The sequence below is a fragment of the Hylobates moloch genome, unplaced genomic scaffold (genome assembly GCF_009828535.3).
Source record: "Hylobates moloch isolate HMO894 unplaced genomic scaffold, HMol_V3 SCAFFOLD_10, whole genome shotgun sequence".
Classification (NCBI taxonomy): Eukaryota; Metazoa; Chordata; class Mammalia; order Primates; family Hylobatidae; genus Hylobates; species Hylobates moloch.
The window spans coordinates 13,763,493-13,787,834 of NW_026652285.1; the positions used below are offsets into that span (position 1 = coordinate 13,763,493).

At 44.8% G+C, this 24,342-nt stretch overlaps 1 protein-coding gene across 1 annotated transcript in view; it reads right to left on the reverse strand.

The window, feature by feature from the left end:
* The window catches only part of UTP6 (UTP6 small subunit processome component), a 41,891-nt gene extending 22,634 nt beyond the window's left edge, over nt 1-19,257 (reverse strand). The window contains exons 1-10 of the mRNA XM_058445386.1: nt 19,074-19,257; nt 17,183-17,267; nt 12,200-12,241; nt 11,874-11,966; nt 9,218-9,265; nt 8,730-8,793; nt 5,085-5,203; nt 3,000-3,077; nt 1,758-1,839; nt 206-287 (exon numbers count right to left, since the gene is read on the reverse strand). Coding sequence (XP_058301369.1) covers nt 206-287; nt 1,758-1,839; nt 3,000-3,077; nt 5,085-5,203; nt 8,730-8,793; nt 9,218-9,265; nt 11,874-11,966; nt 12,200-12,241; nt 17,183-17,267; nt 19,074-19,165 — 785 coding nt within the window. The 5' untranslated portion in view covers nt 19,166-19,257. The remainder of the gene's footprint in view (nt 1-205; nt 288-1,757; nt 1,840-2,999; nt 3,078-5,084; nt 5,204-8,729; nt 8,794-9,217; nt 9,266-11,873; nt 11,967-12,199; nt 12,242-17,182; nt 17,268-19,073) is intronic.
* Between the last annotated feature and the right edge of the window lie 5,085 nt (nt 19,258-24,342).

Here is a 24,342-nt window from a genome sequence, read left to right on the forward strand (position 1 = left end):
AACTCCTGACCTCTGGTGATCCACCCACCTCTGCCTCCCAAAGTGCTGGGATTACAGGTGTGAGCCACTGCACCCGGCCAATATTAGCTTTTATTCCAGGGATTCAATGTGGTATTTTCTTTCTCTTCTACTAAATATCCAACCTCAAACCCTTAATCTCAAGATCAGAAATAGATATATTCACCTTTCTACTAACTTTACTTACTCATCATAAATCTCTTTTTGTAGATCTTTGGCAAAGTCAAACAGCTGTGCAATTGAAAGCAGTGACACGTGAAATTCTGCACCTAAATTTAAAAAGCAGGGGAGGGGAAGTTTATTGCCAATAAGAATCACCTTAAAAGTAGCATTCTCTTCATGTACTGGAGTTAATCTTTCTGTTTTTTTAAATGAGAAATAGAACAAAATAGAAGAAAAGTCATCCCATAGTCCCTCACCCCAGTGTCCTCCTACTCAAGCAAAGTTATTGTTAATATCTTTGGAGTATTCATAAAAAAAGAACTAATTTTCAACTCCCCACATGATTTAATTACTCCATGAGAACTTACTGAGGATGGGTGCAGTGGCTCACGCCAGTAATGCCATTACTTTGGAAGGCCAAGGCAGGAGGATCACTTGAGCTCAGGAGTTCAAGACTAGCCCGGACAACATGGTGAAACCTCATCTCTACTAAAAGTACAAAAACTAGCCAGCTGTAGAGGTCCATGCCCAGCTACTCAGGAGGCTGAAGTGGGAGAATCACCTGAGCCCATGAAGTCAAGGCTACAGTGAGCCATGACTGTACTGCACTCTTGCGTGGGTGACAGAGTAAGACTCTGTCTCAAAAAAAAAAAAAATGGAAGGAAAAATGACTACACACTGGGTACAGTGTACACTGCTCGTTGATGGGTGCACCAAAATCTCAGAAATCACCACTAAACCTGTTCCCCAGAAACCTATTGACATTCTTATTTTTTTGAGATGAAGTCTCGCTCTGTTGCCCAGGTGCTATCTCAGCTCACTGCAACCTCCCGGGTTCAAGCAATTCTCCTGCCTCAGCCTCCCAAGTAGCTGGGGTTATAGGCACCCACCACCACACCCAGCTAATTTTTGTATTTTTAGTAGAAATGGGGTTTCACCATGTTGGCCAGGCTGGTCACGAACTCCTGACCTCAGGTGATCCACCTGCCTTGGCCTCCCAAAGTGCTGGGATTACAGGCATTAGCCACCACACCTGGCCCAAACCTATTGAAATTTAAGGGAAAAAAACGGGAGTAGAATATAAATTTTAAAAAAAGACTTATGCCAGGCGTGGTGGCTCATGCCTGTAATCCCAACACTTTGGGAGGCCGAGGCGGGCAGGTCACAAGGTCAGGAGTACGAGACCAACCTGACCAACATGGTGAAACTATGTCTCTACTAAAAATACAAAAATTAGCCAGGCAGGGTGGCACACGCCTATAGTCCCAGCTACTTGGGAGGCTGAGGCAGGAGAATCACTTGAACCCAGGAAGCAGAGGTTGTGGTGAGCCGAGATCACGCCAGTGCACTCCAGCCTGGGCAACAGATCAAGACTCCATCTCAAAAAATAAATAAGTTACTGAAATGTTCAGTTATAGCCTAGGAAAAATAAGCATTTTCTGAAAGAAACAGGACACTACTCCTACAGAGTTTTATATACATTCTAATGGAAAATTTCAAAACTAGCTAAAGATCTTCTTCATTAGGAATAGAATGTTTCGCTTTCCTACCAAAATTAATGTTCAAAAGATACCTACCTTTAATTATGCTTACAGAATTTTTGTAGATGATCCGTGCCAACTCACCCTTAAGGATTTCTTCAGAATAATCAGGATTCTCCTAAAGAGTGTTATATCAAACATAACTTAACAGGTAGTACAAGGAGGAAAAACACTAGGACAAAAATTAACAATCCTAGACTACCTGTGCCATATGACCACTGGTAAATCATGCCTCTCTCTCCGGGCCAGTTCCCTCACTTGTAAAGCGTGCAGCTTGAACAAGATCACTGATCTTCCAACTGTGTTCTCTCAGGTTCCAAGAGTGGTGGCAAGATCACATGGCTTAAGGCCTCACTCTCCATTTGGCCCAAAACAGGTCAGATTTTACATGTCTTGTTTGCGCTTCTGTGTAACATTTTATTTGAATAAAAAAGTCCTGGCCTGGTGTGGTGACTCATGCCTATAATCCCAGCACTTTGGGAAGCCGAGGCAGGCAGATCACTTGAGATCAGGAGTTCATGACCAGCCTGGCCAACATGGCAAAACCCCATCTCTACTAAAAATACAAAAATTGGCCAGGAGTGGTGTTGGGCGCCTGTAATCCCAGCTACTCGGGAGGCTGAGGCAGGAGAATCACTTGAACCCGGGAGGCGGAGGTTGCAGTGAGCCGAGATCGTGCCTTTGCACTCCAGCCTAGGCGACAAGAGCAAGAATATCTGAGAAAAAAGTTCTAAGTTGGAAACCACAATAACAGACAATAGTAAAGTTTCTTCTCAGCTCTAACATTCTAAATCTTTTAATTATTCTGTCACATAAAAAATTATATAAAAAGGGAAAGAAAGAAGGCCAGGAAACCACACATTTCACAACCTTTCTCAAGCTCCTTGAATCCATTAATATATCACTTTATGAGATCACACAGTGTTAAAGAATAGCATTTGGCTATTCTGTAAGTAACAATTTTGAGAACCACATTAATTAGTCCAAATATCTATTCTTATAGCATAAAGCTTCATTTTCCTAACTAAGTCCATTTATAAGTAACACTAACTCATCTGGAAGTTTCAAAATGTAACAACATTAAACATTAAAGCTTGAACCCGGAGGCAGAGGTTGCAGTGAGCCGAGATGGTGCCACTGCACTCCAGCCTGTGTGACAGAACGAGACTCTGTCTCAAAAAAAAGAAAAATATATTCCAAATATTTTCTCTTACTCCTAAGCAGGCTCAAAATGTTATACATTTTTAGCAAGTGAGAATAAAATAATTAGAACCTTACCACATCCATACTGGCTTTTTCAAATTCTTCCTTCTCCTTCCTCAGTTTTTCAGCATGCATCAGCTCCATTCTAAAGTACTACAGAAGGGAAATAAACTGAAAATCTTTGGAGATGCTTTTTAAATTTTTTTGAGACAGGGTCTTGCTCTGTCAACCAAGCTGGAGTGCACTGGTGATCACAGCTCATTTCGGCCATGAATTCCTGCACTCAAGTGATCCCCTTGCCTCAGCTTCCTGAGTAGCTAGGATTAGAGGTGCATTCCATCACATTCAGATAATTTTTTTATTTTTATTTTTTGTAGAGACAGGGTCTTGCTATGTTGCTGCCTGGCCTCAAACAACTGACCTCAAGTGATCCTCCTGCCTCAGCCTCCCAAAGTGCTGGGATTAAAGGCATGAGCCACCACACCCAGCCTTAACTTTCATTTAAGAATTAAATAGCAGGCTGGGCACGGTGGCTCACGCCTGTAATCCCAACAATTTTGGAGGCCGGGCGGGCAGATCACTTGAGGTCAGGAGTTCGAGACCAGCCTGCCCAACATAGTGAAACCCCATGTCTACTAAAAATACAAAAATTAGCGGGGCATGGTGGTGCACACCTATAATCCCAGCTACTTCGGGGGCTGAGGCAGGAGAATCGTTTGAACCCCAGGGGCAGAGGTTGCAGTGAGCCAAGAACATACCATTGCACTCCTGCCTGAGCGACAGAGTGAGACTCTATCTCAAAAAAAAAAGAATTAAATAGCAGTTTCTCTTTCATCCTGACAAATGACTCAGAAAACAGTGCAGCTTCCAATACATCCTTTCTATTATTTGGGATTTTCATCTAAAGCTTGGCCCTCAAATGTTCTAGGGCACCATACATAAGGGAGTAAGTCCCCGAAGAGAGAAAGGAAGAACTACCAGGTACCTATCTCAAGAAAAGGAGACAGAAAGAATATGGAGAAAAGAGGAGGACAAGGCAAAGAAGCCAGAGGAGGACTTCTTTGGAGAACCAAGGGAACAAAGGGAACAAGAAAAAAAATAAAAACAAAAGTATAAAGAGGTAAAAAGTATATAAGAGCTAAATCTGGCTCCTAACTAAAAAAATGTTAGAGTCTCGTTCCCTATTCCTTCCAACCACAGGAAGGAGGCGAGGGTTCCAACCTCTCAACTAACTTAGAAGCTGCAGTGTCAACACCTACCACTGGACAAAAAATAAAAAGATGTTTTTCCCTCGCCAGGCATGGTGGCTCACACCTGTAATCCCATCACTTTCGGAGGCTGAGGCAGGCAGATCACCTGAGTTCGGGAGTTCGAGACCAGCCTGCCCAACAGGGCGAAACGCCATCTCTACTAAAAATACAAAAATTAGCCAGACGTGGGATCCCAGCTACTCGGGAGGCTGAGGCAGGAGAATCGCTTGAACCCAGGAGGTAGAGGTTGCAATGAGCCAAGATCAGGCCACTGTACTCTAGCCTGGACAGAATAAGACTCCATCTCAAAAAAAAAAAAAAAAGATGTTTTTCCTTACCCACACCTCCACACTTATTCCTAGCCTCCATGAATTGAAGCGTTTTTTATTTAATAAAGAATACATGGGCCGGGCGCAGTGGCTCAGGCCTGTAATCCCAGCACTTTGGGAGGCCGAGGCAGGCGGATGACCAGGTCAGGAAATCAAGACCATCCTGGCTAACACGGTAAAACCCCGTCCCTACTAAAAAACACAAAAATTTAGCTGGGCATGGTGGCAGGCACCTATAGTCCCAGCTACTCGGGAGACTGAGGCAGGAGAATGGTGTGAACCCAGGAGGCAAGAGCTTGCAGTGAGTCGAGACCATGCCACTGCACTCCAGCCTGGGCAACAGAGCGAGACTCTGTCTCAAAAAAAAAAAAAAAAAAGACCAGCCTGGCCAACATGGCAAAACCCCGTCTCTACTAAAAATACAAAAAAAATAGCCGGGCGTGGTAGCGGGCACCTGTAATCCCAGCTACTCAGGAGGCTGAGGCATAAGAATTGCTTGAATCCAGGAAAAAAAAAAAAAAATGTCTCCAGAGGACCAAACTGAGACATCACCTTCTCATCCTACGTGCATACACACTTACTTCTTTATAAAGTTTTGGGCACTCTGGATGAAAGCGCAGTGCCCGAAGAAATAGTTGCCTTGCGCTTTCTGAAGACAATCGATCTTCCATTTCCCATTTGGCTGCCATAATCCACAAAGCTGTAAGTGAAAAACCATCAGATTTCATTTCAATAAATTAATCAAGTCAGACAAGAAAAGAACCAAATGATCCGATTTTAATACTCACACAATTTTTTTTTTTTTTTTTTTTGAGACAGAGTCTCACTCTGTTGCCCAGGCTGGAGTGCAGTGACGCAATCTCGGCTCACTGCAAGCTCCGCCTCCCAGGTTCATGCCATTCTCCTGCCTCAGCCTCCCGAGTAGCTGGTACTACAGGCACCCGCCACTATGCCCGGCTAATTTTTTTTTTGTATTTTTAGTAGAGACAGGGTTTCACCATGTTAGCCAGGATGGCCTCGATCTACTGACCTCGTGATCCGCCCACCTCGGCCTCCCAAAGTGCTAGGATTACAGGCATGAGCCACCGCGCCCGGCCTACTCAAACAATTTTTTTAAAAAACCTTTAACAAAAGGGGAAGCAGTTTGGACAGACAGTTTCTAACTGCAAAGCTTGGTTACATTATCTAAAATTAGAAACAGTATTCTGAAGCAAATAAGTAAATGATAACAAATGTTCAATTTAAAGGATGAGTACCTAAGTGTCTGTTACATCAGATCTAAGGACATTATGTTTTTCATCAGATCTAAGGACATTATTGTAAGTCGCATACAATTTTTTTCTTTATTGAGACAGGGTCTTGCTCTGTTGCTCAGGCTGCAGTGGCACAAACACAGCTCACTGCAGTCTTCACCTACAAGGATCCCACCTTAGCCCCTCAAATAGCTGGGACCACGGGCACACGCCATCACGCCCAGCTAAATTTTGTAGCTTTGTAAAGACGGGTTTTCACCATGTTGCTCAGGCTGGTCTCAAACTCCTGATCTCAAATGATCTGCCTGCCTCGGCTTCCCGAAGTGCTAGGATTATAGGCATAAGCCACCGTGCCTGGCCCACATACAAATTTTAAAGGTAGTAAAATGCCAGAAAAAGGCTGGACACAGCGGCTCACACCTGTAATTCCAGCACTTTGGGAGGCCGAGGCAAGCAGATCACTTGATGTCAGGAGTTTGAGACCAGCCTGGCCAACATGGTGAATCCTCGTTTCTACTAAAAAATACAAAAAATTAGCCAGGCGTGGTTGCACCCTCCTATAGTCCCAGCTATTAGGGAGGCTGAGGCAGAAGAATCACTTTAACCTGGGAGGCGGAGGTTGCAGTGAGCTGAGATCGCACTACTACACCCCAGCCTGGGCGACAGAGCAAGACTCCATGTCAAAAAAAAAAAAAAGGTCAGAAGAAACTGCTTATCTTGGCCGGGCGCGGTGGCTCACGCCTGTAATCCCAGCACTTTGGGAGGCCGAGGCGGGTGGATCACGAGGTCAGGAGATCGAGACCATCCTGGCTAACACGGTGAAACCCTGTCTCTACTAAAAATACAAAAAAAAATTAGCCGGGCGAGGTGGCAGGCGCCTGTAGTCCCAGCTACGCGGGAGGCTGAGGCAGGAGAATGGCGTGAACCCCGGGGGGCGGAGCCTGCAGTGAGCCGAGAACGCGCCACTGCACTCCAGCCTGGGTGAAAGAGCGAGACTCTGTCTCCCAAAAAAAAAAAAAAAAAAAAAAAGAAACTGCTTATCTTACACCAAATAAAATTATTTTTTGCTCTTTTCTCAATATTTAGAGAAATTCTAGGGCCAGGCACAGTGGCTTACTCCTGTAATCCCAGCGCTTTGGGAGGCTGAGGTGTGCAGATCGTTTGAGGCTGGGAGTTCACGACCAGTCTGGCCAGCATGGCGAAACCCCATCTCTACTAAAAATACAAAAATTAGCCAGGCGTGGTGGTGCACATCTGTAATCCCAGCTACTTAGAAGGCTGAGGCATGAGAATCACTTGAACCCAGGAGACAGAGGTTGCAGTGAGCTGAGATCGCACCACTGCACTCCAGCCTGGGCAACAGAGGCAAGACTCTGTCTCTAAAAAATAAAATAAATTATAATTCATAATTTTCTCTAAAATCCTTTGTCCTTCTACATGGGAAATTAACCCTGAGTTAACATTCTAGCTATTTCCCTAGACACTTAATAAAGGTCACCTATCTTATCAAGCAAGATTGCTTTTGTTAAAAATGATGCCTGGAGGCTGGGCGCGGTGGCTCACGCTTGTAATCCCAGCCTTTGGGAGGCCGAGGCGGGTGGATCACGAGGTCAGATCGAGACCACGGTGAAACCCCGTCTCTACTAAAAATACAAAAAAATTAGCCGGGCGTGGTGGCGGGCGCCTGTAATCCCAGCTACTCGGAGAGGCTGAGGCAGGAGAATGGCGTGAACCCGGGAGGCGGAGCTTGCAGTGAGCCGAGACTGCGCCACTGCACTCCAGCCTGGGTGACAGAGCGAGACTCCGTCTCAAAAAAAACAAAAAACAAAAAAACAAAAAAACAAAAAAAAATGACGCCTGGCTGGTAACCACACCTGGAATAGGAGGGTCAGCAATGGTGGCAAGCAATTGCTTTGGGCTTCCTTGAACATGTGACTCCTAAAATTACGCATGACCTTTCTAGGATCTGTAGAAGCCATGCCCATCCATGGGGCTTCTAAGCCAGAGTGGATCCCCTACCTACTGATATGATCTCATCTCCTCATATCTGAACAGTCACCTTAGGAACCAGAGGCTACCTCCATTCTGCTAAGAGCATTCTGCAGAAGAAACATACCTAAGGCTACCCTGCTATATTTCTGAGTAAACTGGTGCCAAATGTAGTCTATTTGAGTCTTGTGTGGTATAAGATATCTGATTAAGCCTAATACCCTGAGAATAGGTACTGAGGCCCCTCCACTATCAACTAGACCATTTATACATTATTCACAAGAGAAATATTTCTCTTACAAAACATGAGTCTACTCTGTACCAGCACCTTCTAAAATTTATATTGATATTTTCCCCTTTAAGCTTCTAAAATTCCTCAGATTTGACTGCCTCCAAATAAAATGTCCCTCAAAGGATTCAAAAATTTATTTTGCCATCATCTAAAAAGAAATACAGTTACAGTCTGGCCGGGACTGGTGGCTCACGCCTGTAATCCCAGCATTTTGGGAGGCCGAGGCGGGTGGATCACGAGGTCAGGGGTTCGAGACCAGCCTGACCAACATGGTGAAACCCCATCTCTACTAAAAATACAAAAATTAGCTGGGCATGGTGGCGGGCGCCTGTAATCCCAGCTACTCAGGAGGTTGAGGCAGGAGAACTGCTTGAACCCAGAAGGCGGAGGTTGCAGTGAGCCGAGCTCACACTACTGCCCTCCAGCCTGGGCGACAGAGCGAGACTCTGTCTCAAAAAAAAAAAAAAAAAGAAATATAGTCCTTCTTGCCTGCAGGTACAACACTAGGACAGTAGTATATAGTAGGCAGGGGTGAACTACGAGGCAGCTATTCAGGAAGAAAAACTGCTGAGGCCAACTGCCTAAGCTCAAGTCCTCAAAATAATTTCTCCTAGATTCATCAAGCGAAATAAAATCCAAAACGGCTTGAGTCTAAATAAAATGCAAAAAAATTGACAAAGATTTCACCATACCTGGCTTGTTGGAATGAATCGCCAACATGGCAGAGAATACCTTGCTAAGTTGAGTTTTAGTAGCCTGTAAAAAAGGAAAATATTGCTACTTCTGCACAGATAAATCATTGATCTTACTCTGTAAGTAATATGTACCCTAACTTTACCAACTGTAAAATCCAATGGAGCATGACATGCTATTGCTAGGGATATATAAACGAACACAGACCCTCATAATTTTCTACCTCAATTAAACCACTAAACACTTTAAATATCTTTTTTAAAAAAACCAACTGTATTGAACAAATACACGTAAAAATTATATTCTTTTCAATTGAATTGGAAACTATGGTCATTCAGATATCCAATGTTATATTGATGTTCCGCCTTCTTGGGTTCTTTTTTCATGTTAATCCTACACTTCAGGAAAAAACATCTGGCATGAAGCTTAAAGGGCAGATTAACAAAAAGACGGTCAGAGGAAGCGAGACATGGATGGCCTTACTCACCCACTTCTTACAAAAAACCACATAGGAGAGCCAAAGTTGAACATCATCCTGCAAGAAAAGCAATGTAGTAAGCTGCCCGAATTTGACTTTACATGTAATACACCTTTGCATTAATTAATTTTGCTAAAAACAAGCAAATTTCAGGTTGGGTATGGTGGCTCACGCCTGTAATTCCAGCACTTTGTGAGGCTGAAGTGGGTGGATCACTTGAGGTCAGAAGATTGAAACCAGCCTGGCCAACATGGTAAAACTCCACCTAAACTAAAATTACAAAGATTATTGGGAGGCCAAGGCAGATTGATCACTTGAGGTCAGGAGTTCAAAACAAGCCAGGCCAATATGGTGAAACCCCGTCTCTACTAAAAGTACAAAAAAAATTAGCCGGGTGTGGTGGCGGGCGCCTGTAGTCCCAGCTACTCGGAGAGGCTGAGGCAGGAGAATGGCGTGAACCCCGGGAGGCGGAGCTTGCAGTGAGCCGAGATTGCGCCACTGCACTCCAGCCTGGGCGACAGAGCGAGACTCCGTCTCAAAAAAACAAAACAAAAAAAAAAATTAGCCAGACGTGGTGGCAGACCCCTGTAATCCCAGCTACTCAGGAAGCTGAGACAGGAGAACCGCTTGAAGCTGGGAGGCCGAGATTGGGCCACTGCACTCCAGCCTAGGCAACAGAGGGAGGCTCCATCTCAGAAAAAAAAAAAAAAAAAAAAAAAGCCAGGTACAATGGCTCAGGCCTGTAATCCCAGCACTTTTGGAGGCTGAGGCAGATGGATCACCTGAGGTCAGGAGTTCGAGACCAGCCTGGCCAAGATGGTAAAACCCTGTCTACTAAAAATACAAAAATTAGCCAGGCATGGTGGTGCATGTCTGAAGTCCCAGGTACTAGGGAGGCTGAGGCAGGAAAATTGCTTCAACCTGGGAGGCAGAGGTTGCAGTGAGCCAAGATCACACCACTGCACTCTAGCCTGTGCGACACAGCAAGACTCCATCCCCCACCAAAAAAAAAAAAAGAAGCAGATTTCAGAAAATCCAATCACCTCTCATCCTATCTGGCTCTTCCTCACAAAGGCCTCAGATCTCTTAACTATGATAATTCAATCTTTCCCCCAATTCCCACTCACAATGCTCCCAAAAAACTTTGTTATCTATCCAGTTTGTTTAATGCAGTTCTTAAAGGATCTCAGTCTGGGGTAGCAATATAAAATTTGTCATTCCCAAGAATCCAAAATACTTCTCATATAATATATCCAATCCCAAAGACTCCTGTAATCCCAGCACTTTGGGAGGCTGAGGTGGGCAGATCACTTGAGCCCAGGAGTTCAAGACCAGCCTAAGCAACATGATGAAATGCTATGTCTACCAAAAATACAAAAATTAGCCAGGCATGGTGGCATGCACCTGTGATCCCAGCTACTGCGGAGGCTGAGGTGGGAAAATCATTTGAGCCTGGGAGGCAGAGGTTGCAATGAACCAAGATCACCCCACTGTACTCTAGTCTGGGCAACACAGTGAGACCTTATCTCAAAAAAAAAAAAAAGAAAGGAAAAAAAATCAAGTTTCGGCCGGGCGCGGTGGCTCACGCTTGTAATCCCAGCACTTTGGGAGGCCGAGGCGGGCGGATCACGAGGTCAGGAGATCGAGACCACGGTGAAACCCCGTCTCTACTAAAAAATACAAAAAAAAAAATTAGCCGGGCGTGGTGGCGGGCGCCTGTAGTCCCAGCTACTCGGAGAGGCTGAGGCAGGAGAATGGCATGAACCCGGGAGGCGGAGCTTGCAGTGAGCCAAGACTGCGCCACTGAACTCCAGCCTGGGCGACAAAGCAAGACTCCGTCTCAAAAAAAAAAAAAAAAAAAAAAAAATCAAGTCCGGGGGGGCGGGGGAAGGAAAATGGAAGGAACCCGGGGGGGGGACCTGGCAGTGGGCCGAAACGCCCCCACGAACCCCAGCCGGGGCGAAAAAGCAAGACCCCGTCAAAAAAAAAAAAAAAAAAAAAAAAAATCAAGTTTCTGAGGTATTACCCCTACATAACCATTTATCTTCTAGCTCTAAGTCTTCAATGTACTTACAGATATATACAAATATCTCCCAAATTTCCAATCCTTAGTAATGTATCAAATACACTGTTTTCAGCACTGTCCTCACAGAATAACTATAAGGTAATAAGATCAGTTTTCTTACTGGTTTGTTAAGTGGCTCAAAAAATGTTTCGAGAGGCCGGGCGCGGTGGCTCACGCTTGTAATCCCAGCACTTTGGGAGGCCGAGGCAGGTGGATCACGAGGTCAGGAGATCGAGACCATGGTGAAACCCCAACTCTACTAAAAAATACAAAAAATTAGCCGGGCGTGGTGGCGGGCGCCTGTAGTCCCAGCTACTCCGAGAGGCTGAGGCAGGAGAATGGCGTGAACCCGGGAGGCGGAGCTTGCAGTGAGCCGAGATCGCGCCACTGCACTCCAGCCTGGGTGACAGAGCGAGACTCCGTCTCAAAAAAAAAAAAAAAAAAAAATGTTTCAAGCAATGATACCATCATTAGAGTAAGTATAAAGATACCATAAAGACACCCAAGATAAAAATAGAAAACTGCATTTGAATCCCTAATACAATATGTATAATACTTATCTTCACATCTCACAAAGTTAAGGATGCCTTGATCACTCACTTTCCATTTTGCTGAGGCACGCTGGAAAACACCTTGTACCCGGTGTACAATAGAATTCTCAATCTCATCCTTCTTGAATGAATATCCAATGCGCTAAAGGGGGACATAAAAAACAGAGCCTCAACTTAATCATATTTGTCCAAAACAGCATTCCTACTTGACCACTTAATGGTACTGATGAAGCAAACAAATAATTACAAATATCCATTATAGGCATATCACCACACAGTTTTATCAACACTGTCTCCCAAACAGAAGTCCTAACTACACAGTCATACTGCTTAGTTCTGTATTTTTCTCTAACTTCTAGAAAATCTTCTACTTACTGTTCTTCTTCTCTGGATCAGCTCCAAAAGATTAATTTCATACTATGAAAGAAAAACATACAAAAAATGAGAAGCTAGAAAATCAAAAACCTTTTAAATACTGGAAATTTAGTTAAAGTCATAAAACAAAAATCGAGAATATAAAATAAAAAACAATGTGCTATCACTTAAGTATAATTTACAATAAATGTCTAGAACTCACTTAAAATTCAATTAGCTATAAAACTTGAACAGAATAATTAACAAGCTTATAATTATATGCTTCACTTAAAAATTATTCCACGAAATAGTTCAAGTATATAAAACACCCCATGCAGGTACAATGCAGCTACATCAAAACCTACATTGCACTACATTTGCTTCAAATCTTTTTTAGAAATAAAACAGTTCATATAAAAATGAAGCCACCTATGTACCCATCTCTGATTCTATTCTTCTCCCTCTCCAGAGGCAGCAATTACCTTGACTTTGTTATCATTCCCAAACATGACTTTGGACTTTATTATAATGATGTCTTGAATGCTTTTAAATTTTACATAAATGGTATCATGCTACATCCATCAATCCATAGGTTTTTTGTTTTGTTTTGTTTTGTTTTTGAGATGGGGTCTACCTCTGTCACCCAGGGCATAATCTCAGCTCACTGCAACCTCTGCCTCCTGGGTTCAAGCAATTCTCCTGCCTCAGCCTCCCGAGTAGCTTGGATTACAGGCGCCTGCCACCATGCCCAGCTAATTTTTGTATTTTTAGTAGAGATGGGGTTTCACCATGTTGGCCAGGCTGGTCTTGAACTCCCGACCTCAAGCAATCCACCCACCTTGGCCTCCCAAAGTGCTGGGATTATAGGCATGAGCCACTGTGCCCGGCCCATCAATCCATATTTTTACTCAACATTATCCCTTTAGCTATATCCCTATTCACTGAGGGTGGTGGTGTGTGCCTGCAATCCCAGCTACTTGGGAGGCTGATCAGGAGGTAGAGGTTACAGTCAGCCGAGATCACGCCATTGCACTCCAGCCTGGGTGACAGAGCGAGACTCCATCTCAAAAAAGAAAAAAAAAAAAAAAAAGGTTTGCTCTTATGATGAATATAAAGCAGTCCTACACCTGGTTTTTTTTGATTGTTTGTTTTTTTGAGATGGAGTCTCGCTCTGTCGCCCAGGCTGAAGTGCAGTGGCGCAATCTACGCTCATTGCAACCTCTGCCTCCCGGGTTCAAGCAATTTTCCTGCCTCAGCCTCCCCAGTAGCTGGGATTACAGGTACGTGCTACTGTGCCTGGCTAATTTTTGTATTTTTAGTAGAGATGGGGTTCCACCATGTTGACCAGGCTGATCTCCAAGTCCCGACCTCAAGTAATCCACCCACCTCAGCCTCCCAAAGTGCTAGGATTATAGGCATGAGCTACAGTGCCTGGCCCCTACACCTGGTTTTAATCTTTATTTAACTAATTACTGATAAGTCTTATCATAAGTTTAACTACAAGTGATGTTTCCCCTTTGTGACTTTCACGTTCACATGATTTGCCCATTTTTCTTTTTAGTTTTCATTTTCTTCTCGATTTACAGTTTTTTTTTTGTTTTTTTTTTTTTGAGACAGAGTCTTGCTCTGTCGCCCAGGCTGGAGTGCAGTGGCAAGATCTCGGCTCACTGCAAACTCCGCCTCCCAGAGTCACGCCATTCTCCTGCTTCAGCCTCCCAAGTAGCTGGGACTACAGGCGCCCGCCACCATGCCTGGCTAATTTTTTTTGTATTTTTTATTGGAGATGGGGTTTCACCTTGTTAGCCAGGATGGTCTCGATCTCCTGACCTCGTGATCCGCCCACCTCGGCCTCCCAAAGTGCTGGGATTACAGGCGTGAGCCACTGCGCCCGGCCTACAGTTCTTTATATATGTGTATACATAGTTCTAATTATGTGTTGCAAATATTTTCTCACATTTTGTGGCTTGTATTTTCACATTATTTGTAGTGTCTTTTTTGCACAGAATTTTTTTTTTTTTTTTTGAGACAGGGTCTCTATCACCCAGACTGAAGTGCAATGGCACCATCATGGCTCATTACAGCTTCCACCTCCCAGGTTCAACTGATCCTACCACCTCAACCTCCAGAGTGGCTGGGACTACAGGTGTGTACCACCATTCCCAGCTAATTTTTGTATTTTTTGTAGAGATGGGGTTTGCCATGTTGCCTAGGCTGGTCTTGAACTCCTGGGCTCAAGCGATCTGCCTGTCTCACACGTGAGCCGCCACGCCCCTCCAGAAATTTGTATTTTGAACACAATCAAATCAATCAGTCTTTTCTCTCATGGTTTGTGCTTTCACAGTCTCATTTAGCTTTAAGAAATCTTTTGGCTGGGCACACTAGCTCAAGCCTGTAATTCCCAAAACTCTGGTAGGTCAAGGCAGGAGGATCACTTGAGCCCAGGAGTTCAAGACCAGCCTGGGCAACATAAGGAGACCCTATCTCTACAAAAAGTAAGAAAATTAGCCAGCCATCTGGCACAAGCCTGTAGTCCTACCTACTTGGGAAGCTGAGGCAGAAGGATCACCTGAGCCTAGAAGTTCAAGGCTGCAATGAGTGATGGTCGCACCATTGCACTCCAGCCTGGGCAAGAGTGAGTGTATTACTTGAAAAAAAAAAAAAAATTATATTTTTGACATAATATGGTCTTGGCTCATTTTGAGTGAGCAATCTACTCATAGGACCTCTTCCAAAAACAATAGCTTAGCCAAGGTTCATACATTGTTTGTTCTGCTGTCTTTTTAAATCTACGCTCAAAACTTCTAGTCTTTTTTTTTTTTTGAGATGGAGTTTCGATCTTGTCACCCAGGCTGGGAATGCAATGGCACAATCTTGGCTCACTGCAACCTCCACCCGCTGGGTTCAAGCGATTCTCCTGCCTCAGCCTCCTGAGTAGCTAGGATTACAGGCACCCACCACCACACCCAGCTAATTTTTGTGTTTTTAGTAGAGATGGGGTTTCACCATGTTGGCCAGGCTGGTCTCGAACTCCTGACCTCAGGTGATCCGCCCACCTCAGCCTCCCAAAGTGCTGGGATTACAGCATGAGCCAGCACGCCCAACCAAAACTTCTAGTCTTATAAACATTTGATCTTGTTATTGGTTCTTTCTGAATCCTGATTCCGTCATCCAACATATCAGCTATTCTTCCCCATTGGAAAATTGGTCTGACATGATTTATCTTTATTCAAACCTTCCATGCATTTACAAGATGAAAAAATCTTGCGGCACACCTCTTTCCAAGTGGACAGACAACAGATAAACAAGTAGTGACTTTTCAATTCTCTACCATCATCAACTTCACTCTCCTCTGTCTTGCTCACCAAGAGGCAAATCTCTTGCTAAAGTCCTGATACACACTATGTCTCTGACAATCTCTGATCTACAAACCCAGTAGAAAAAAAAAAAGAAAGAAAACGACAAGAGATAAAGAGGAGGGGGAAAGTAAGTTCGGTTTGGCCAGGACTAAAGTCTTAGTGGAGCAATGCTACTCCCAATGCTACTCCTGTTCAGAAATATCTATCTAATGAATGTTTCTGGAATTTTTTTTTAATCTTTTAAAAAATTGATGTTGGCCAGGCGTGGTGGCTCATGCCTGTAATTCCAGCACTTTGGGAGGCCGAGGCGGGTGGATCACCAGGTCAGGCGTTCAAGACCAGCCTGGTCAAGATGGTGAAACGCTGTCTCTACAAAAATTAGCCTGGCATGGTGGCAGGCGCCTGTAATCCCAACTACTCAGGAGGCTGAAGCAGATAACTGCTTGAACCCAGGAGGCGAAGGTTGCGGTGAGCCGAGATCTCACCACTGCACTCCAGCCTGGGCAACAAGAGCGAAACTCCGTCTCAAAAAAAAAAAAAAAAAAAAAAATTGATGTTAAGCTCATCATTCTAGAACTGATTTTAAATTTGCAAAAGGACGGGAAGCTGAGGCAGGAGAATCACTTGAACCTAATAGGCGGAGGTTGCAGTGAGCAGAGACTGCACAACTACACTCCAGCCTGGGTGACACAGAGAGACTCCATTTCAATTAATCAACCAATCAATTTGTGAAGGGATTAAAAAGTAAGGCTAGGGCCGAGCATGATGCCTCATGCCTGTAATCACAGCACTCACTTCGAGAGGCTAATGCAGGTGGATTTCTTGAGGCCAGGAGTTCGAGACCAGCCTGGCCAACATGGTAAAACCCAGTCTCTACTAAAAGTAGCTGGGTGTGGTGCCATAAGCCTGTAATCCATTACTGGGGAGGCTGAGACTTGAGAATCACTAGAACCCAGGAGGCGGTGGTTGCAGTGAGCTGAGATCGCACCACTGCACTCCAGCCTGGGTGACACAGCAAGACACTTGTCTCAAAAACAAAAACAAAAAAAGTAAGGCTGGGCCCGGTGGCTCACAAACACTTGTAATCCCACCATTTTGGGCGTGGGCAACATGCCAAAACCCTGTCTCTACAAAAAACACAAAAACTAGCCAGCCATACTGGCACACACCTGTAGTCCTAGCTACTCCAAAAGCTGAGGTGGGAGGATGGCTTCAGCCCAGGAGGTGGAAGCTACACTGAGCCATGATGGCACCACTGCACTTCAGCCTGGGTGAAAGGCAAGCCCCTGCCTCAAAAAAAAGTAATGAAATTATTAATTATTGGCCAGGCATTGTGGTTCACACCTGTAAGCCCAGCACTTTAGGAGGCCAAGGTGGGTGGATCCCTTGAGATCAGCCTGGGCAACGTGGCAAAACCCAGTCTCTACCAAAAAGTACAAAAAATTAGCCAGGCATGGTGGCATGCACCTATGGTCCCAGCTACGCAGGAAGCTGAGGTAGGAGAATCGCTTGAGCCTGGAGGGCAGAGGTTGCAGTGAGCAGAGATCACACCATTCACACCACTGCACTCCAACCTGGGTGACAGAGTGAGATGCCATCTCACCAAAAAAAAAAAAAGAAATAAATAAATTATTAATTACACACTTACTTGAACATAACTGATAAAGTCTTCCTTGAAAAGGGTTCTTCTCTGGATTTTGTACTCTAGATCAGAAGCCTTCTTAATGATAGCCCTGAGGAGAAAGCCATTTAAACTTCACTTGAAAACTGCAAAAATTAAATGTTTAAGTTTATTTTTAATATATTTAAAACATGTTTTTCAAAATACAAAATTCCTAGAGTTATCTTTCATAAGAAAGTATTATTGGCTGGGCACAGTGGCTCACGCCTGGAATCCCAGCACTTTGGGAGGCTGAGGCGGGTAGATCAAGAGGTCAAGAGATTGAGACCACCCTGGCCAACATGGTAAAACCCCATCTCTACTAAAAATACAAAAATTAGCAGGGCGTGGTGGTGTATGCCTGTAGTCCCAGCTACTCGGGAGACTGAGGCAGGAAAACTGCTTGAACCTGGAAGGCGGAGGTTTCAGTAAGCCGAGATCGCGCCACTGCACTCCAGCCTGGCAACAGAGCGAGACTCCGGCTCAAAAAAAAAAAAAAAAGTATTCTCTTACACAATTACTTTTGTGCTCTTAAGGGTATCAGGATGTATTTTTAAACTTTCAGGAAAATCATCTTAATCAACTCCCAAAACCAATGACATCCCCACCAGCAAAGCAAATACAATTAAGAACTTTATACCATTTACATATGGTGTTTTTTTTGTTTGTTTTTTTCTCGCTCTGTCACCCAGGCTGGAGTGCAGTGGCATGATCTCGGCTCACTACAACCTCAGCCTCACGGGTTCAAGCGATTCTCCTGCCTCAGCCTCCTGAGTAGCTGGGACTACAGGCGCCCGCCACTACGCTCAGCTAATTTTTGTATTTTTAGTAGAGACGGGGTTTCACCGTGGTCTCGATCTCCTGACCTCGTGATCCCCCAACCTCGGCCTCCCAAAGTGCTGGGATTACAGGTGTGAGCCACCGCGCCTGGCTGGTATTAATAAAGACTTCTTTTACTCCAAGTTCAGGTCACTTAGATTTTAATAATAAATCTCTTTCCGAAATTCCTCTTATTTCTGAGTTCTCGACATGTAAATTTTTTAAAAAATCTAAATTGTGTCTGCCTTAAAAGACTTATCACTACGAAGGACTTATGGGAGAAGATTCAGAGTCCTTAGCTAAGGAATGAACATATGACAAGTATATATTAGGAGAATTTAATGCAAGACGTGCAAGACAGGTGTTTTTAGTAATGGTAACATTAACATTTACTGAGCACTTTCTAAGCGTCCACACTGCTATGTTCTGTGTTTCATTAACGAATGCTTACTTTGAAGCTCTGAGTCACATTACTACATTCAGACGTTGCAAAACAAAGCAACAGTCATAGAAACCATTAAAAACTATTAAACATAATTTTAACACGCTACTGAATGTCTAATATGTGCCAGGCGCTGTAGTTAGGCTCTGGAGTAGCATATGAAACTGATTTCAATGGTCTCCACCTTCAAGTCTAGTTAGGAATTTATCCACTCCCCCTGGGCTCCCACAGCACTCTGTTCCTATCCCTACAGCAGTACAAGGTACTACAATCAACTTACATTACACTGTTATCAAAATATTTAATTTGTCTGTCTCCCCCACCACACTCTGCCCAATTAGCTCCTAATGAGCAGGAATCCTGGGTTTATCACCTTTACAGCCCTAAGATCCGGCTCCATGAAGGGCTGTGAAAATGTCTGATGGGTAAGTAGACGGATGGATTACCTTGCAACGAATGAGAAATTAATTCTGGACATCACCGAAAACGGGAATTGGGCTTCCGCCAAGTTAGGAAAAATAAACACAGGTCGAGCGTCCCCACACCTGGCCCCTGCCACACACTCCCAACCTCCCTTCAGGCCGCCTCAGCTCTTCCCTCTCCCCAACCCTCTCTCACTTAATCTCCGCATGACTGAACAATCCAATGCGCTCCAGCTGTTCCAATTCCGGGAGCCGATCTTCTATGCGTTCCTGAATTATCTCTGCCATGAGGTCCGAAGCCTACAACCCCGTGGGGAGCTTCTCAACAGCGAACACAATTCAGATTCGGAGATCCAGACCTACCACCGACGCGTCCGGATGTAACGTGCTCCCTAGGTCCCGCCTTTTCCGCTTCCGCCGCCTCCGCCTTAGGGGAAGGCCCTTCGGCTTCTACAGCCACCGTCCCCTCCCTGTGGCCGATTGTGGGATTGCAGCGAGAACCACCCCCCGGTCTTGGGCCGGACGACTCTAGCGGACAGGAGTTGAGGGGCGGGGCTAGACGGGAGGCGGGGTTAAGTGCGCGCGCGCCGCTAGACCTGGACCGCGATCGGGAAAAGTGTCTCCGGGTGTAGAGAGGTGGGCTACCCAAGCCTGAAAGGGACACGAGATGCATTTTCTGCAGAATATTATCTATTTTCATTGTGTTCCCGTCCCACGTCCTGACTTCCCAACACCAAGAACAATAAAAAAAAGCAAAGGAGGAAGATATTGTACGATTAAACATTTTTGAAAGCCGGTCGCGGTGGCTCACGCCTGTAATCCCAGCACTTTAGGAGGCCGAGGCGGGCGGATCACCTGAGGTCAGGAGTTCGAGACCATCCTGGCTAACATGGTGAAACCCCGTTTCTACTAAAAATGCAAAAAAATTAGCTGGGCGTGCTGGCACGCGCCTGTAATCTCACCTACTCGGGGGGCTGAGGCAGGAGAATAGCTTGAACCTGGGAGGCCGAGATGGCGCCATTGCACTCCAGCTTGGGCAACAAGAGCGAAACTCCGTCTCTAAATAAATAAAATAGAATTGTTTATTATTTAAATCAATATCCTGGCTTTGTAAGCAATAGCTTTCAAAATGTATATCCCTAGGTGAATATCAGACACTATAAATTCTTTTTAGAAAAGGAGATTTTTGTATTGAAAAGTTTGAGAATTACCAAAATAAATCACTAAGGTATAGACACCCTCCTTAAACCATTGCCCAAGCAACTTAGCATTTCTAAGAGAACCACCAGGCAACATAGCTTGGAGGCAATATTGCTGGCATAGTTAGTAAACCTCAAATGATAACTACATGGTTCAGTTCTTTTTTAGTTCTAGATATAAAAAGCCAAAGCAGCAGTTCTTGCTAGATCTGCTTATTTCAACATTCACATTAGCACCTTGATCCTGTGTGTGATTTATGAAAGGAGAATGGGCTCAGCAAAACCATGTTCCACCTCTGTGCCTTTCATTTCTTTCTTTCCTTTCACATTTTACCCACTCATCTCAGAACTGAGACGAGGGTTGGCTTGTGCTACACCATTTCTTGAATCCTTCAGCTGTAAGACATGAGAGAAGTGGAAGGAAATCACGAATGTAAGACAGAGATAGAATTTCTTTGTAAAAGTAAAATCTCTGGGGCTGTGTTAACAGTAAGAGTGGAGATGACACTAGATAGTAAATTCCATATGGGCAGCGAATTTTTCCTGTTTGACTGGCTAGATACTCTATAGCTTATAGCAGTGCCTACCATATAATAAGTTAATAAATGCATGACACTAAGAATAGGCACTTGCTAAATTTCTTTAGGTACAAGGAAGTCAGCAAGTTCTGACAGACTGTGATCATTTCAAAGTAAATTTGATAGAGACCTTGATAAATTAACCATGATTTTTATTTTATTTTATTTTATTTATTTATTTATTTAGAGGCAGAGTCTCACTTTGTCACCAGGCTGGAGTGCAGTGGCGTGATCTCGGCTCACCACAACCTCCAACTCCCTGGTTCAAATGATTCTCCTGCCTCAGCCTCACGAGTAGCTGGGACTACAGGCACGTGCCACCACACCCAGCTAATTTTTGTGTTTTTCATAGATACAGGGTTTCATCATGTTAGCCAGGATGGTCTCAATCTCCCAACCTCATGATCCACCCGCCTCAGCATCCCAAAGTGCTGGGACTCCAGGCGTGAGCCACTGTGCCCGCCCAATTTTTAAATCAAACTAACTATAAATGTGCTCCTCCTTTATTTTGTTTTGTTGTGTTTTGTTGTTGTTTTTAAGACCGAGCCACGCTGGCCAGGCGCTGTGGCTCACGCCTGTCATCACAGCACTTTGAGAGGCCGAGGCTGCGGATAACCTGAGGTCAGGAATTCAAGACCAGCGTGGCCAACATGCAGAAACCCCGTCTCTACTAAAAATACAAAAAAATTAGCCGGGTCTGGTGGCCTCTCTCTGTTGCCTAGTGGGGAGTGCAGTGGTGCAATCTCGGCTCACTGCAACCTCCACCCCCTGGGTTCAAGCGATCCCCTGAGTAGCTGGGATGACAGGCGTGAGCCACCATGCCCAGCTAATTATGTTTTTGTTTTGTTTTGAGACAGGGTTTTACTATATTACCCAGGCTGGAATGCAGTGGTGTGACCACAGCTCACTGCAGCCTCAACCTCCTGAGCTCCAGCAATGCTCCCACCCCCGCCTCCCAAGTAGCTGGGACTACAAGTGTGCCCCACCGCACCTGGCTAATTTTCCTTTTTTCTTTTTTGTAGAGACAGGGGTCTCACTATGTTGCCTAGGATGGTGTTTTTGTTTTTGTAAATAGAGACAGGGTCTCACTGTATTGTCACCATGGTCTTGAACTCCTGGCCTCAAGTGATCATCTTGTTTCCCCTTCTCAAACTTCTGGGATTACAGACATGAGCCACCACGCCCAGTGATCCTCCCTTATTTTGAAATTTAGCTTTTTTTCTTTTTTTTTTTTGAGATGGAGTTTCACTCTTGTTACCCAGGCTGGAGGGCAGTGGCGTGATCTCAGCTCACTGCAACCTCAGCCTCCCAGATTCTAGTGATTCTCCTGCCTCAGCCTCCCAAGTAGCTGGGATTACAGGTGCCCACCACCACGACCAGCTAATTATTGTCTTTTTAGTAGAGACGGAGTTTCACTGTGTTGGCCAAGCTGGTCTCAAACTCCTAACCTCAGGTGATCTGCCCACCTCGGCTTCCCAAAGTGCTGGGATTACAGGCGTGAGCCACCACGCCTGGCCAAAATTTAGCTTTTATATATATATTCTTGTTTTTGTTGTTGTTGTTGAGACGGAGTGTCGGTCTGTTGCCCAGGCTGGAGTGCAGTGGCGTGATCTCGGCTCACTGCAACCTCTGCCTTCCGGTTTAAATGATTCTCCTGCCTTAGCCACCTGAGTAGCTGGGATTACAGGTATGCGCCACCATGCCCGGCTAATTTTTGTATTTTTAGTAGAGATGGGGTTTCACCATGTTGGCCAAGCTGGTCTCGAACTCCTGACCTTGTGATCGATCCACCCGCCTCTACCTCCCAAAGTGCTGGGATTACAGATGTGAGCCACCCCGCCCGGCCTAGCTTTTATATTTACCTTCAAGAATTATTATGATGGGCCGGGTGCGGTGGCTCATGCCTGTAATCCCTGCACTTTGGGAGAACGAGGTGGGTGGATCACAAGGTCAGGAGTTCGAGACCAGCCTGGCCAACATGGTGAAATCCCCGTCTCTACCAAAAATACAAAAATTAGCCGGGCGTGGTGGTGCACACCTGTACTCCCAGCTACTCGGGAGGCTGAGGCAGGAGAATTGCTTGAACCCGGGAGGTGGAGGTTGCAGTGAGCCAAGATCACGCCACTGCACTCCAACCTGGGCGATAGACCAACGCTCCGTCCCAAAAAAAAAAAAAGAATTATTATGATGTTTGGGAGGCCGAGGCAGGTGGATCACCTGAGGTCAGGAGTTCACAACCAGCCTGGCCAACATGGTGAAACACCCCCCTACTAAAAATACAAAAATTAGCTAGGCATGGTGGTGGCAATCCCAGCTACTCTGGTGGCTGAGGCATGAAAATTGCTACAACCCGGGCGGCGGAGGTTGTAGTGAGCCATGATCACGCCACTACAATCCAGCCTGGGAGACAGAGCGAGACTCCATCTTAAAAAATATATATATGTGTGTGTGTGTGTGTGTGTATATATACACGCGCGTGTATATATACACGTGTGTATGTATATATGTATATATACACGTGTGTATGTATATATGTATATATACACGTGTGTATGTATATATGTATATATACACGTGTGTATGTATATATGTATATATACACGTGTGTATGTGTATATATGTATATATACACGTGTGTATGTGTATATATGTATATATACACGTGTGTATGTGTATATGTATATATATATACACGTGTGTATGTATATATGTATATATATATACACATGTGTGTATGTATATATATATCTATAGCCGAGCATGGTGGCACACGCCACCATGGTGGCTATTTGGGAGGCTGAAGCACAAGAATCGCTTGAACGTGGGAGGCAGAGACTGCAGTGAGTCAAGATCGCGCCACTGCACTCCAGCCTGGGCAACAGAATGAGAATCTGTCTCAAAAAAAAAAAAAAAAAAGAATTATTATGATGGAAATGACAAAGCCTTCTTTTCACTTCTGCATCTCATGATAATAGCTGTCACTGGCCTGGCACAGTGGCTCACGCCTGTAATCCCAGCACTTTGGGAGGCCGAGGTCGGCAGATCACGACGTCAGAAGTTCAAGACCAGCACGGCCAGCATGGTGAAACCCCGTGACTCTGTCTCAAAAAAAAAAAAAAAAAGCTGTCATTATGTAGGGCTTATTGTGTGCCCAGCTACTGTGTGCACTGTTCTAAGCCCTTTATGTTGTTTTTTTTTTTTTTTTTTTTGTTTTTTTTTTTTTTTTTTTTGAGCCGAAGTTTTGCTCTTGTTGCCCAGGCTGGAGCACAATGGCATGATCTCAGCTCACTGCAACCTCAGCCTCCCAGGTTCAAGTGATTCTCCTGCCTCAGCCTCCCGAGTAGCTGAGACTACAGGCGCCCACCACCACACCTGGCTAATTTTTGTATATTTAGTACAGACGGGGTTTCACCATGTTGACCAGGCTGGTCTTGAACTCCTGACCTCAGTTGATCCACCTGCCTCGGCCTCCCAAAGTACTGGGATTACAGGCATAAGCCACCGCGCCTGGCCAAAGTCCTTTATGTATTAACTCACCTAATAGCATCACATAAATATTTTGAAATATCAACTCAAGAAGGAACCCTCAAAAAGACAGACAGTACCTGAGATTGCACCACTGCATTCCCACCTAGGCAACAAGGCAAGACTCCCCTCACAAAAAAAAAAAAAAAAAAAAAAAAAGTAC